The 11,847-nt window shown below is 37.4% G+C and overlaps 1 protein-coding gene across 1 annotated transcript; it reads right to left on the bottom strand.

The window, feature by feature from the left end:
• Positions 1-498: 498 nt before the first annotated feature.
• LOC139731354 (allatostatin-A receptor-like) lies at positions 499-1,617 on the bottom strand. Its single transcript, XM_071642247.1, has one exon. The coding sequence runs from the start codon at positions 1,615-1,617 to the stop codon at positions 499-501; it is 1,119 nt and encodes a 372-aa protein (XP_071498348.1).
• Between the last annotated feature and the right edge of the window lie 10,230 nt (positions 1,618-11,847).

Here is an 11,847-nt window from a genome sequence, read left to right as displayed (position 1 = left end):
TTATTCTATCCTAAATTCTTTCAGACGAAAACAAGAGCACTACGTGACGATAGTTGTGACAGATTTGAAACACAGTGCCTTCCAACTTGCTACCTGATAATGAAAATAAAAAAACAGTAATGTTTTAAGCTTAAAGTGCCTTGCTGAAATACGATAAATGAATAAATGAATGAATAAATCGACGGAACCTTTTATGGAATGTGCAGCTTTGTTTTTATTTTCATATGTGTTCATGCTACCTTGAGAGCGATAGTCAAAGCATCATTGATAAAGAAAAAATGTACAAGGTTAGAATCATAAGGCCGTTGTTCTCTCTGAATTATTGTTATTTCTATTTAGGATATATCTATTTTCAGCTCCGTCGTTTCCTGTCTACTTATACCTTCTTTTTTTTTCGAGTGAGCGCGGGAAAAAAACACACCAACGTTATCAAACTTTACATAGACATTAAAGGAAACTAAATTGCAGTGAGGAGGGGATTTCGTCTCACCTCCCTGATTACACACTGTCCATTGTACACTGTGTGACCTTAGTATCATTCGGAGGTTCAACTGCTTTCTCAAACAACGGAATGTCCTTGGGTGAAGTGCAGGTGAACATGTCCCGGAGAGCTGCCCGGAACTCAGGGTAACGTGCAGCATAGATGACAGGGTTCGCGCAGGAGTTGAAAAAGCCCAAAACTGTCAAAACTTGTTGGAGTGGACTATTGAGGTAAGACACTGGGACCCAACCGAGATTGTATCCAAGGTATGCCGTCTGGTTTGGACTCCAACAGATGATGTAGATGAGAATGACAATAAACATCATCTTGATGACACGATTTCTGGCTACGATATGAAAACTTGGCGTCTGTTTCCTCGCCTCTACTGCATGGGTGTTGGCCGCATCGTTGAAGAAGGCAGCCTGCTGGTTGAGCTGACGAGCAATGAGGAGCTGGGTGATAATCATGGTAAAACATGGAATCACGAGCCGAAGACAAAACCAGTAAATCGCGATCAGAGTTCGAGCGTTTTGCGACAAGTATATCTCCACGCAATTGTGAGTCAACTCGCTAACTCCATGAACGAGAAAGACATGAATACTGGAGAGAAATGATAACAACCAGATCACAGCGATGAATATTGAGACGCGGCGTCTTGTGACGTAACGGTTAAATTGGAAAGGAAACACCACCGCCAGGTAACGTTCCACAGAGATAGCCATAAGAAGGTAAGAAGATGCTGTGATGCAGTTCCAGAGCAAGATGTAGGTGGCTACAAAGCGGCAATAGACCTCGCCTTGCAAGGTCTTCGGCACAAAGGACGCTCTGGGGATGGGAATGATGAAGACGGACGTCAAGAAATCCGCCACGGCTAAGCCACCAATCAGTGTGTCCATTGATCGGCCCTTGTCGCGTCTCTGGAACAGGACAACGATGACCAGAAGATTCCCTACGATCCCCGCGATGGCGGATATCAACTGGACGACGAGGTTCCACGTCCAACTGATTGGGATCCATTGCCAAGAGGCTATTTCGGTTGTTATCTCCTCATCAATCGGCATCATTGCAGTAGAGAAGATTCCTGGGGACATGGATATATTTCCATGGTGTCCTTTTGCTCCTGGTAGACCAGGCATGTCTCCATGATTGCTATCCGCGGTTTGGGGCCCCGTTTTGGCTTCTTCGGGCCCAGTAGTAACATTGTAAGATAGATCTTCGTCGTGATTCTCATTCGCAAAAGTGCTAGTGAAATCGGAATGGGCGTACTCCTGGCAAAGAGCAAGAATTATCATCATAGTGGCAGCCATCTTCTTCATTGTGAATGGATGTATCGACAGACCTGTTTGAAGAAACAAAAAAAAAAACAATTTCATCACAAAGTTTCAATGACGACTAAGTACAAATGCACTGATTCTGGAGAAATAAAAACAAGAACAAATTCTTATCGAATTCTATAATCTCTTAATAAAGAAAAACACGATGTTTCATAAGATGAATCATCAGAAGTTTATCAGTTATTCCAAGAAGGTACCAAGGAGACAGACACAAAAGAAACAGTTAACATACATAGAAACTGAACATTGTATCCCTTCATATATTCCGGTTCATTTTGATAACAAGCAAAGTGCACTCCCGTTACAAGGAATACGGTTATAAGAAAAGTTCGTTACAACGAAATAAAATTTCAGGCCCCCAAATTATCGTCTTTAAAGTCCATGGTTATAAATTCTCTTGTAATGAACATTGTCAAAGCGAAATTTACATTATAGGGAAGTTTTTTTCCGAGCGCCATTGACAAAGAAAAAGAATGTGCTCCATTTTCACGAAATGCGGATCGCTTCCAAAAATCAGAGCAAAACATTTACAGAGTGCCGCTGCGTAGGAAAACGCTTTACAATTCAGTGTCTTTAAAATAGAAATAGCTCTTTTTTTGCTCGCTGTGCCATGCAACATTTCCGAGAACTTTCTTTGTCGTATATATTAATACGAAATGAAATAAAGTTCGTTAATATGAAATACACAAATTCTGATAAATGTTGAAGTTTTTTATTTGAAAATGAAGTAGGGCTCGTTATTACGAACATTTGTGGCGCTTTTTCGAAGGTTCTCACTCCGAAAATGAATAAGGTTCTCATAAACGAAAATTTGGTAATCTAAAAATGATGAGGTTCGTAAATCTAAAAGTGAAAATAAAAAAAGGGATGTGAGTAGACCCTTTACTATCAAAACTTACAAATTAAAGACTTTATATTGTCTGCGAATAAACGAACCTTCGTAATTACGAACCTTTTTCATTATTTTCAATTCAATTCAATTCAATTTATTGATTTCATAAAAGCAGTAGAGCCAATATTTTGTACAATAATGAAATGTCGAGGAAAACCACGAAAAAGCCAGTGGCTAGAAGAATGTGCTTCCCTATACAGAAGTACATTAAAAAACAGATTGGCATGGAAATACAAAATGCTACATAGTAACACTAGATACTCAATAAAACACAAAAAATGCACATAAAAACAAAGAGAACATACATAAATACAACACAAAACAGAACGTCATGAATATATAATGCTCCAATACCTTGATAAAACATATTTAATCATAAGATTCAAAGAGATATTTTTTCAATTTCAACTTAAAAAGATTTAAACTCATAATGCACTTAAGATTATATTCTAATGAATTCCATATTTTTGCACCTTTATATTGTACTGAATTCCTATATTTCATCTTAGATCGGCATAATGGCAAGACAAAATTTTGTTTATGACGTGTATTAAAATTATGACTCATGGAATGCGTTTTAGAATAATCATCAAAAATACACGGCAATATCGAATGTACATATTTAAACATAAAAGTACTTGTTCTATAATAGATTTTATCTTTGAAAGATAAACAGCCTAAGTCTTTGAAAAGAGGAGGAGTGTGAGCGAGATAATGAGAATTTGTACACAATCGAATAGCTTTTTTCTGATGAACAGTAAGACGATTATCGAATTAACTGACCTCCGGAATAACAAATCTTATATTTCATATTCAGATTAACGAACCTTTGAAACAACGAACCTTATCTCACTTCCGGAATTAAGAACTTCGGAAAAATAAACCTTGGGAATAACGAATCCTTGGAATCACCAATCTTTGGAATAACAGCCTTTCGTAATAACGAGCCTCCGGAATAACGATTCTTCCAAGTAACAAAATTTTAGAATAACGAACTGTACACGAATCCTAGGTCATCAAGTCTTATATATTGTGATTTCAAAGTATATAAGCATTAACGTACCAACTACAATATGCTCTCTACTAGATGTAGGCCCATAATTTAGACTAAATGAGTGAGATAGCATCCCATTTAATGTGGCTTTTTAGCGTATGATGGGTATTCAATGAATAGCATTCAATATATCATTGTGCGTGTTGTCATCATAATGTTGTATTGGATGAATCGATTATGACGAAATTTCGTCATAACGACAGAAAATCGCCGGTCACAAGAACTTCATTTTTTTTTTTTTTTTTAAGCGGGCGTGCACCGCAAAGGCACTATACAGCATCACTACTTACCACTGTTCCTTTCAATTTCAGAGCTTTCACTGCTAAGATACTGCTGGTTATCAGAGGATTATCTTATTTTAATAATGACATCAGTATTCTTAAAGTTGTGTACAAAATCAATTTCAAATACATCTCGACACTGCAGCATTCTAACACACAATTCCAACAAGTCAACGTGCCACAAAATATATCTATCGAATTCTGTGTAAGGATATTCTGACATTATAAGTTTGCTCTTCAGTAGAGAACCACGTGATTTACAACGATCATCGTGCAATGTAGGGCCTATGTTTCAACGCAAGATATTTTTTTTTGCAGCAATAACAAAAATGATAGTGATAACAATTACAGCATTGATAATCATAGGTCTAATCATGGTGGAGATAATAAGAGTAAAGGCATTTTACGTAGTGCTTGCCCATCATGCCATGTCGATCAGAGCTGTCTATAGCAATACATTTATCAATTCGCTAAGCTGCGATGCGTAATCAATCAACTATTTTAAAAAAATGCGATTTCACTCAAAATGTGATTTCATTCAATTAGGCCTACCTTAAGACAAACATCTGCCAGTCTGTAGACAAGTCAGAGATCCGATGAGTTTCTCTGATAGATTCGAATCCTCGGTGTCTTAGCTTAGTACCAACGGCGAATGAAACGACAACCAGATCCAGCCCTCACTTATAGCAAGAGGTAAGCACTATAGGTAAGGTGGCGCGCATGCGCAAAATTGAATGGCAATGCGTTTGTGGCAGTCACCTGATATACATGTAAAATATTGGCCTGAGCTTTCGATCCTCGCAGAATCTTCGTCAGAGGCAATATTTTCTTTTTCTTTTTCATTCTTTTTTTTTGGCTACCAATAAAAAAGAAAAAGGTAGAGAGAACGGTAGTCACCTGATATACATGTAAAAGATTGACCTGAGCCTTCGACCCTCGCAGAATCTTCGTCAGAGGGAATATTCTTTTCTTTTTCTTTTTCTTTTTTGCTACCAATAAAAAAAAAAGGTTGAGATAACGGCGGAAGGAGAAAAAGAAAAAAGATTGACCTGAGCTTTCGATCCTCGGAGAATTTTCGTCAGAGGCAATATTCTTCGTTTGTTTGTTTTTTTGCTAACAATTAAACAGAAAAAGGTGGAGATAACTGTGGAAGGAGGAGAAGAAGATCGAAAGAGATAGAGAGACAGAGAGCGAGAGGAACAGTTACTTCCGATGAAGTGATTCTTGCAGTTGAATAACACCTCAGAAACCTTTCATTTTATGGAGGTCATTGTTAGGGTAGAAACGTTCAGGGTTTGCACCTATGGTCAATAGGGCTGGAAAGGCATTATAACTATCTTACCATTCTTCTTCATCTTCTTCTTCTCAGGTGAAATACTGACCTCTGGGAAGAGTATTTTCGTATTTTGTGCGGTGCTGAAACTAGTGTGCCATATGCTGCATTGTTTGATGCTGTTTCGATACAATTAATGTATGCACACTAAAAGTAAAAAGTGCTCCTTGTGCAAGTAAAATTAGCTCCTCTTCCAACTAGATTTGACGCAGTGTCATCACAACCACTGCCTCCTACTGTTCTAGGGAAGAAGCTTTCTACGCTGGGCACACTGCTACGGGAAGATATGTGTCATTAGGTATTGCTATGCTTATTTCCGCTGACTTTTTCTGTCGAATTTAGATGATATCGAGATATCGAAAGCAAGGAGGATATATGGCAGAAAGATTTATAAGGCGGAGCTGAGTTGTAGAAAAAGAAACAGATGAAGGAAAAATGATAAAAATCCTTGACGCACAAGTTTTCTACAGTCAGTATTTTGAATCATTGTTGGCACTCTACATGTATAGCGTAAATTCAGTGGTCTTCCTACTTCTGATAGTTCCGCTTTCTTAACAGAACCAAGCCCTTTTGATATGAGATACTTGTTGGTATATTTTTGTATAAACGGATGGACACCTGAGTTTTAACCATCACTGTTGCTCGTCATTTACATAACGTGATCCCAGAATGACTTTGTTTTTTTCTCTTTTGCTTTGTTTCGATAAGTATACATGATGTATGTCTTGCCCATTTTATTTTTTTCTCTCTTTTAAGGTTGTCGTATCTTCAAGCTATATGTGCTTATTTGACGACAGTCTTCTGCATTCACACTCCCAATACATGTGTCATAATTCAGTCAGATCATTTGATTCACTTTATCCCGAGTGGTTTCCAATTGAAGGGTTCTTTTATTCTTTTCTTTAATCTGTATACGTACATCTATGTTCGGATGTACACACTCTATGTTTTATTGTCTTGAAAATAAAAAGAAATGACTGTATTTCATTTGTAATACATATTCAATGCAGAAAATTTCTCATAAATTCATTTGAATTTGAAAAAAACTGTACATATTGGCGTAATACCACTTGCAACTTTTATAATTTCTTCTAACACTACTGACAAACCTGATAATGTATTGCCTTTCTAAAAAAAGAAACAACAACAAAACAACAACACGACGTCAACATCAACTTCGTCACGAAAGTCAAAACCACGCAGATAAAAATATGATACCGTTCGTCAACCAGCGCAGTAGGTCATGGAATGTAGCTCATTTAGATGAACTTAGACTTTCTGAATTACAAATTAATTCAGAATTGGATAGTTACATGGTGAAGAGAGGATTGAGCCTGTTCATAACTTTGTTGATGTGAAGTTATTCTCCGTGACATGGGAAATGTTGTTGTTTGTCAGGTCCAGGTCTATCGGCGACAGTTCGTATTTCGAAGGTTCTTCATTCCCAAAGTTCTCTAATCAAAAGTGATTTAAAAAGTTCGATGTTCCGAAGGTTCGTTTATCCCAAAATGAAACGAGGTTCTTTTTTCCGAGGCAAGTAGTAAATATGTTTCTTTGGTGTGATGATAATGCATACACTGTGGGCTAATGTATAACATATGCAAGAAAATTGGGTCCCCATTTTGGGCTCCTACTGTGTTAGTGTCACTTTTGACGGACACTCCGAGACAGTCCCCCGAAGCTCTAGTGCCACGGTCAGATTTATTGGGGATAACCTTGTTTTTTCACACTCTAAATACTTTACTATACTTTTAGTTTATTTTAAGGGTGCTGAATCCGAGTCTGGATGATGCAATTTTTGCATCCTTGCGGATTTTGAGGTATTCAGGATGGGGTCATCCCACGAGTGTGACACCTACGTGTCATACGACCCATGAGTTCGAAAATGAATAAATGTCCATGAGTCATGCGACCCACGAGTCAATAGCCTTTGCGTTCGACTATGGGCAAATAAGGCCCATGAATCCGACACAAGGCGGAAAGGCCCACGAGTTCGACACTAAGCAAAAATGGCCTTCGAGTTCCACACTCGACACTCTCTCGGGTGATCATGTCGCTCTTTTATGTTTTTTTTTTATTCTTCGACCTATACATTCCACATTTCACAATTTCGATTGTTTTATTCAGTTTCACGTAAGAATGTAAGAATTCACTTTAAACCATCAGCTTCTGAAAATCTACTCTCTACAAGCAATGCTTTAATGCAGATTCCTAATATTCCGCAGGTATTATTTCTCTTATTTCTTGTACATGTATTCGACAATTCCACATTCTTTCCTTTTATAAGAATATGGGAAATAATACCCCTCCTCCCCTCCCCCCCCCCCAAAAAAAGGAACAGTAAGTATTTCCTTTGTTCTGTGTTTGCACTGTTCATCGTAGTCAAGTTAATATTGTTACCTGACAGAATGCTCAAATTATTCACCGTGATCGAGACTCTATAAAGTTATTTAGAGGTACATCAAAAAAAAAAAAAAAATCTGTGGTAACTTGAATTCCAACTGTACTTTAGATATTGACAATAGAGATCCACTGCTCACTATTCATAAGCGAATAAAGCTCAAAATAATCATGATTCTATTAAAGCACTTTAGCATATCCATATCACACGAAGGGTATTTGACAGAGAAGAAATACAAATGCTGCTCAGGCAAATCAACTATTCATAGGTATATTGGGGACAATCACAACGTGGTTGAAATTTTGTAGCTGCAACCTATCATTGTTTTTATGTATGAATGCCACTTCAAATTCAGTCTTTTGATTTTTTTAAAGGAAATGAATTAATATTAATTACATTTCCAATGAAGAATAATTAATGAATGTGATCATTCCAGAGCACTCACTTTCTTGGATAAGGTAAAAGGTTACTAGTATGTAATGCAAATGAATGTTGACCTGTATTGATTCAAGATACCTTCAATATATTGTGGCGAAATGAATATGTAAATGCGTTAAATATGTTTCATTTTAAATTTTCTGCTATTTTTCCTTATACTCGGATACATCTACAAAAACCTTCCACAACAAGATTCGGCTCCTGGCCGCATCTGTCAATCATTGCTAAAGTACTAATATGTTTAGCAAAAAATATAAGACGAATATTCCCTGAACAAAAGACATTGCACGGAACGTACACCGTATAATATTGGATATTCGTTTCGCCATAAAAGTGACGTTGAGGGTATCATGACTGGACATTAATCAACATGTGTTTACACTGCATAGGTCCTTTAAAGGTACAGTTTACCTTTGGGAGCAGTGATTTAGGAGATATCATATTTGATGCGTATGTGTAGGTCAGTTGTATCACAAAATACCCTACCATGTAAAAATCACGCTATAAAGCCTAAAATATTGGAAAATATCACTATTTTTCTCAATAAACCATAACTGTATACGGTGTAGTCAAGAAACATTCTTATTATAACTATTGTTCACATTTTGTACATTTAACAATACCTAACATTAATTATATTGATTCAAATTTTTACATTGGTTGTTTCTATCCTAACTCACATGTAAGAACTATTTTGAAGCACTAAAGCTGGGTCTTTGTTTCATCTGCAAATAGTAAATTATGTCATTAAGATACGCTGACACAGTATTTTTACATGGACTCGTGCTTTTCTGCTGAAGGCTGATTACAAGTGTGACAACCTGAAATCTTCAAAATGTAGATAATGTGGGAAATTTTGATACAAACGTTAAGTCAAGGATTAGAGGATACTGGCGTAGCCAAGGGGGGCGATGGGGGCGGTCGCCCCCCCCCCCCCCCCCCCCAAGATTTGGACCGAGGATTTGGAAGGCGGAAAAAAAATCGCGTATACTGTATGCATGTGCATGAAACGGGTCTCCCTTTCAACCTTTCATCAAGTAAGATCATAATTTCTTTTTTAATATTTCACTCAAAGTGTGCACCAGATCGTTGAATTTCAATATGAAAAATGCAAAATTTCTCTTGCTTGGAAACCCTCCCCCTCTGTGCCCTTTTCCCAAGCCTTATTTACAAAAAAAAAAAAAAATATATATATATATATATATATATATGAGTAATTCTGAGTGTACAAGAATCATCACTTATATTTCGAAAACTCACAAGTTCCCTCATGTACAAGGGGAATATCCTTATTAATTTTTAATCAACCCTTTCCTCGCTCAGTTCGCCCAGATCTGTTGGTTTTTTTTTTCAATAATTTCCTAAATATTCCATCAAATATGCGTATACGAGACATCTCAATTTAACTTTAAAAAGGCAAAAGTTCCCTCATACGGGAAGGTTGGTGATAGCACTCTCCCACGCCTTCTCGCCTTCTCGCCTTCTCCCTGCTCACCCCCCCCCCCCCCCATGCATACAAGTAGGCTGTGGGTACACTTTGAACACAGACAGTTTTCCGAATATGCCACAAAATGTGTGCACCAAAATGTGTAACTGCAATCAGAAAATACAGGATCTCCCTCGTGTAGGAGGGGGAATGGGGCTTATCCCCTCCCACATCATCCTGCTATGTCTCCTCCCACAGACTTGGTACGCTTCTCTTAACATTGACAAATTTCCAAATATTCCAACAAAAATGTGCGCCAGATTGTGGAATTTCAGTTCTAAGACTGAAATGCGCCCTCGAATATGGGAGAGATATCTTGCCACGCTCCGATTGCTTGGTCCCCTTTGTCTGTCTGTAGGCTTAGTACACTTTGGGGAATGAAAATTTCCGAATTTTCCACAAAAAGTGTACTTGAGATCGCTTTATATCAAATCTAAAAACGCAAAAGCTCCGTCGAGCGGGAGGAAGAATCCCCCTCGTACACCCTCCCCCCTTTATACCTCACTAGACATTGTACATACACAAAAATGATGCACACTCGGAATAAGAGCTAAATTCCTTGATTTATCTGTTTACACTTCCCTAAAAAAGCCCTATTTGTTTCCATTTTTAATTCATTTTTTTAGGGGCATGGAAACAAAATCTACTAGTAAGTATTGCACCAAAAGGTTGCACCAGATCGCTAAATTTCGGGTCTGTAAAGCAAAATCACCTTCGTGTTGGAGGAGACATGTCCCCTTAATTGCATCTACACCCTCGTGTGCATGCTTTTTCGGTTTGATTGCTTTAACAGACAACGTCCATGATATTCATTGTAAGAATTAATACACGATGTTTATTCAAATGATACCATTTTATAGGCACATTGTTCAATCAAAATCTACATCAAAATATACTACATTCAACGAGTGGTACTGTTTCAAGTCGATAAAACACGCAAAAACATGCATCAAATTGCGCCATTTACAACATCAAAATGCAAAATTTTATGACATGTGTAAAAGACGAAGGCTGACGATTCATTATTAAGCTTTATCAAAGGATTTCCTTTTTTTTTCTTGGCATGATGGCGGTGGGTTCTATAACGTGTCTTGAACTCCAAAATACATACCCTGTAAGCATTCCATTTGGAAGAAACTTGAAAAAAAAAAGGAATACAGAAGACATGCCATGAAGGTTAACTTGATGACGACTCAAAGGTGTAGAAAATGTCTCTTTTTCTTTTGTTCTCTCTCCGTCTCCCTCTCTCTCTCTCTCTTTCTCTCTCTCTTGCAGAAAATGAAATGAATGAAAAAGTTTGTTAGCAAACTGCCATTCACTTTAATATTCAATTTGTTTTAATGTTCTGTGATTAATCAAGAATGAAGAGATGACGACAAAAAAAAAGTCTTGATAAATTCACACAGATACATTACTCAGAATCCTGATTTTCTGCTACACTTTTTTTCCATCGATCGTTCATTAATATAGCAACTTTGCACATGCGACGCCGTAAAAAGATAACATCTTTTTGTTTGTCTAAGATGCCTGTCAGGAATCCACTACAAACTTTGAAAAGGCAGAGGATGGTGTTCTCCGCTTACATATCAATTGCCGCCCTTATACCTGCCCATTGAGCGTGGTCTCCATGGTGACAAGATATACCGCTGTTATAATCTGTTGTTTGTATAGATCGTTAGTGTTATTTGAAATCGTAGATCTGTGAACGTGAAGAGGGAAGTGAGTACGAGATATTGCGTAGAGAGCAAAAACATGATTGGACATCGGAGCAATTTAAAACCAAGAAAGGAGCATGTGTCAATCTGATATCAGATGAGTATCTCGACTGCACAAACGGCATTCATCAGTCACGTTGACAATACAATTTAGTACAATCCCTCTGAAACGCTTAAAAAAGTATGCACCCAACGTACGCAGGAATAAATAAAATTTTGATTAAAGGGTTTGGCAGAGTGAATAGCGTTGCCGAATCAATTGAAATGTGAACATTACATAAAATCGAGACAAATGAATGGCTATCGCGTTATTTACTTATGAGATATGACTTGAAGAGCTCTATCGCAAAACAAAACGAGCTTAATCCATTCTGGTTAATTTGAGATATTTGTGATTAAAGCTGCTAAAAAACAAATAAAATGATGAGAAAA

This window comes from Diadema antillarum, unplaced genomic scaffold (genome assembly GCF_040938485.1).
Source record: "Diadema antillarum isolate AM-2024a unplaced genomic scaffold, OU_Dant_1.0 seq00000368_RagTag, whole genome shotgun sequence".
NCBI classification, from domain to species: domain Eukaryota; kingdom Metazoa; phylum Echinodermata; class Echinoidea; order Diadematoida; family Diadematidae; genus Diadema; species Diadema antillarum.
This window is presented reverse-complemented; position numbering and strand designations above follow the sequence as displayed.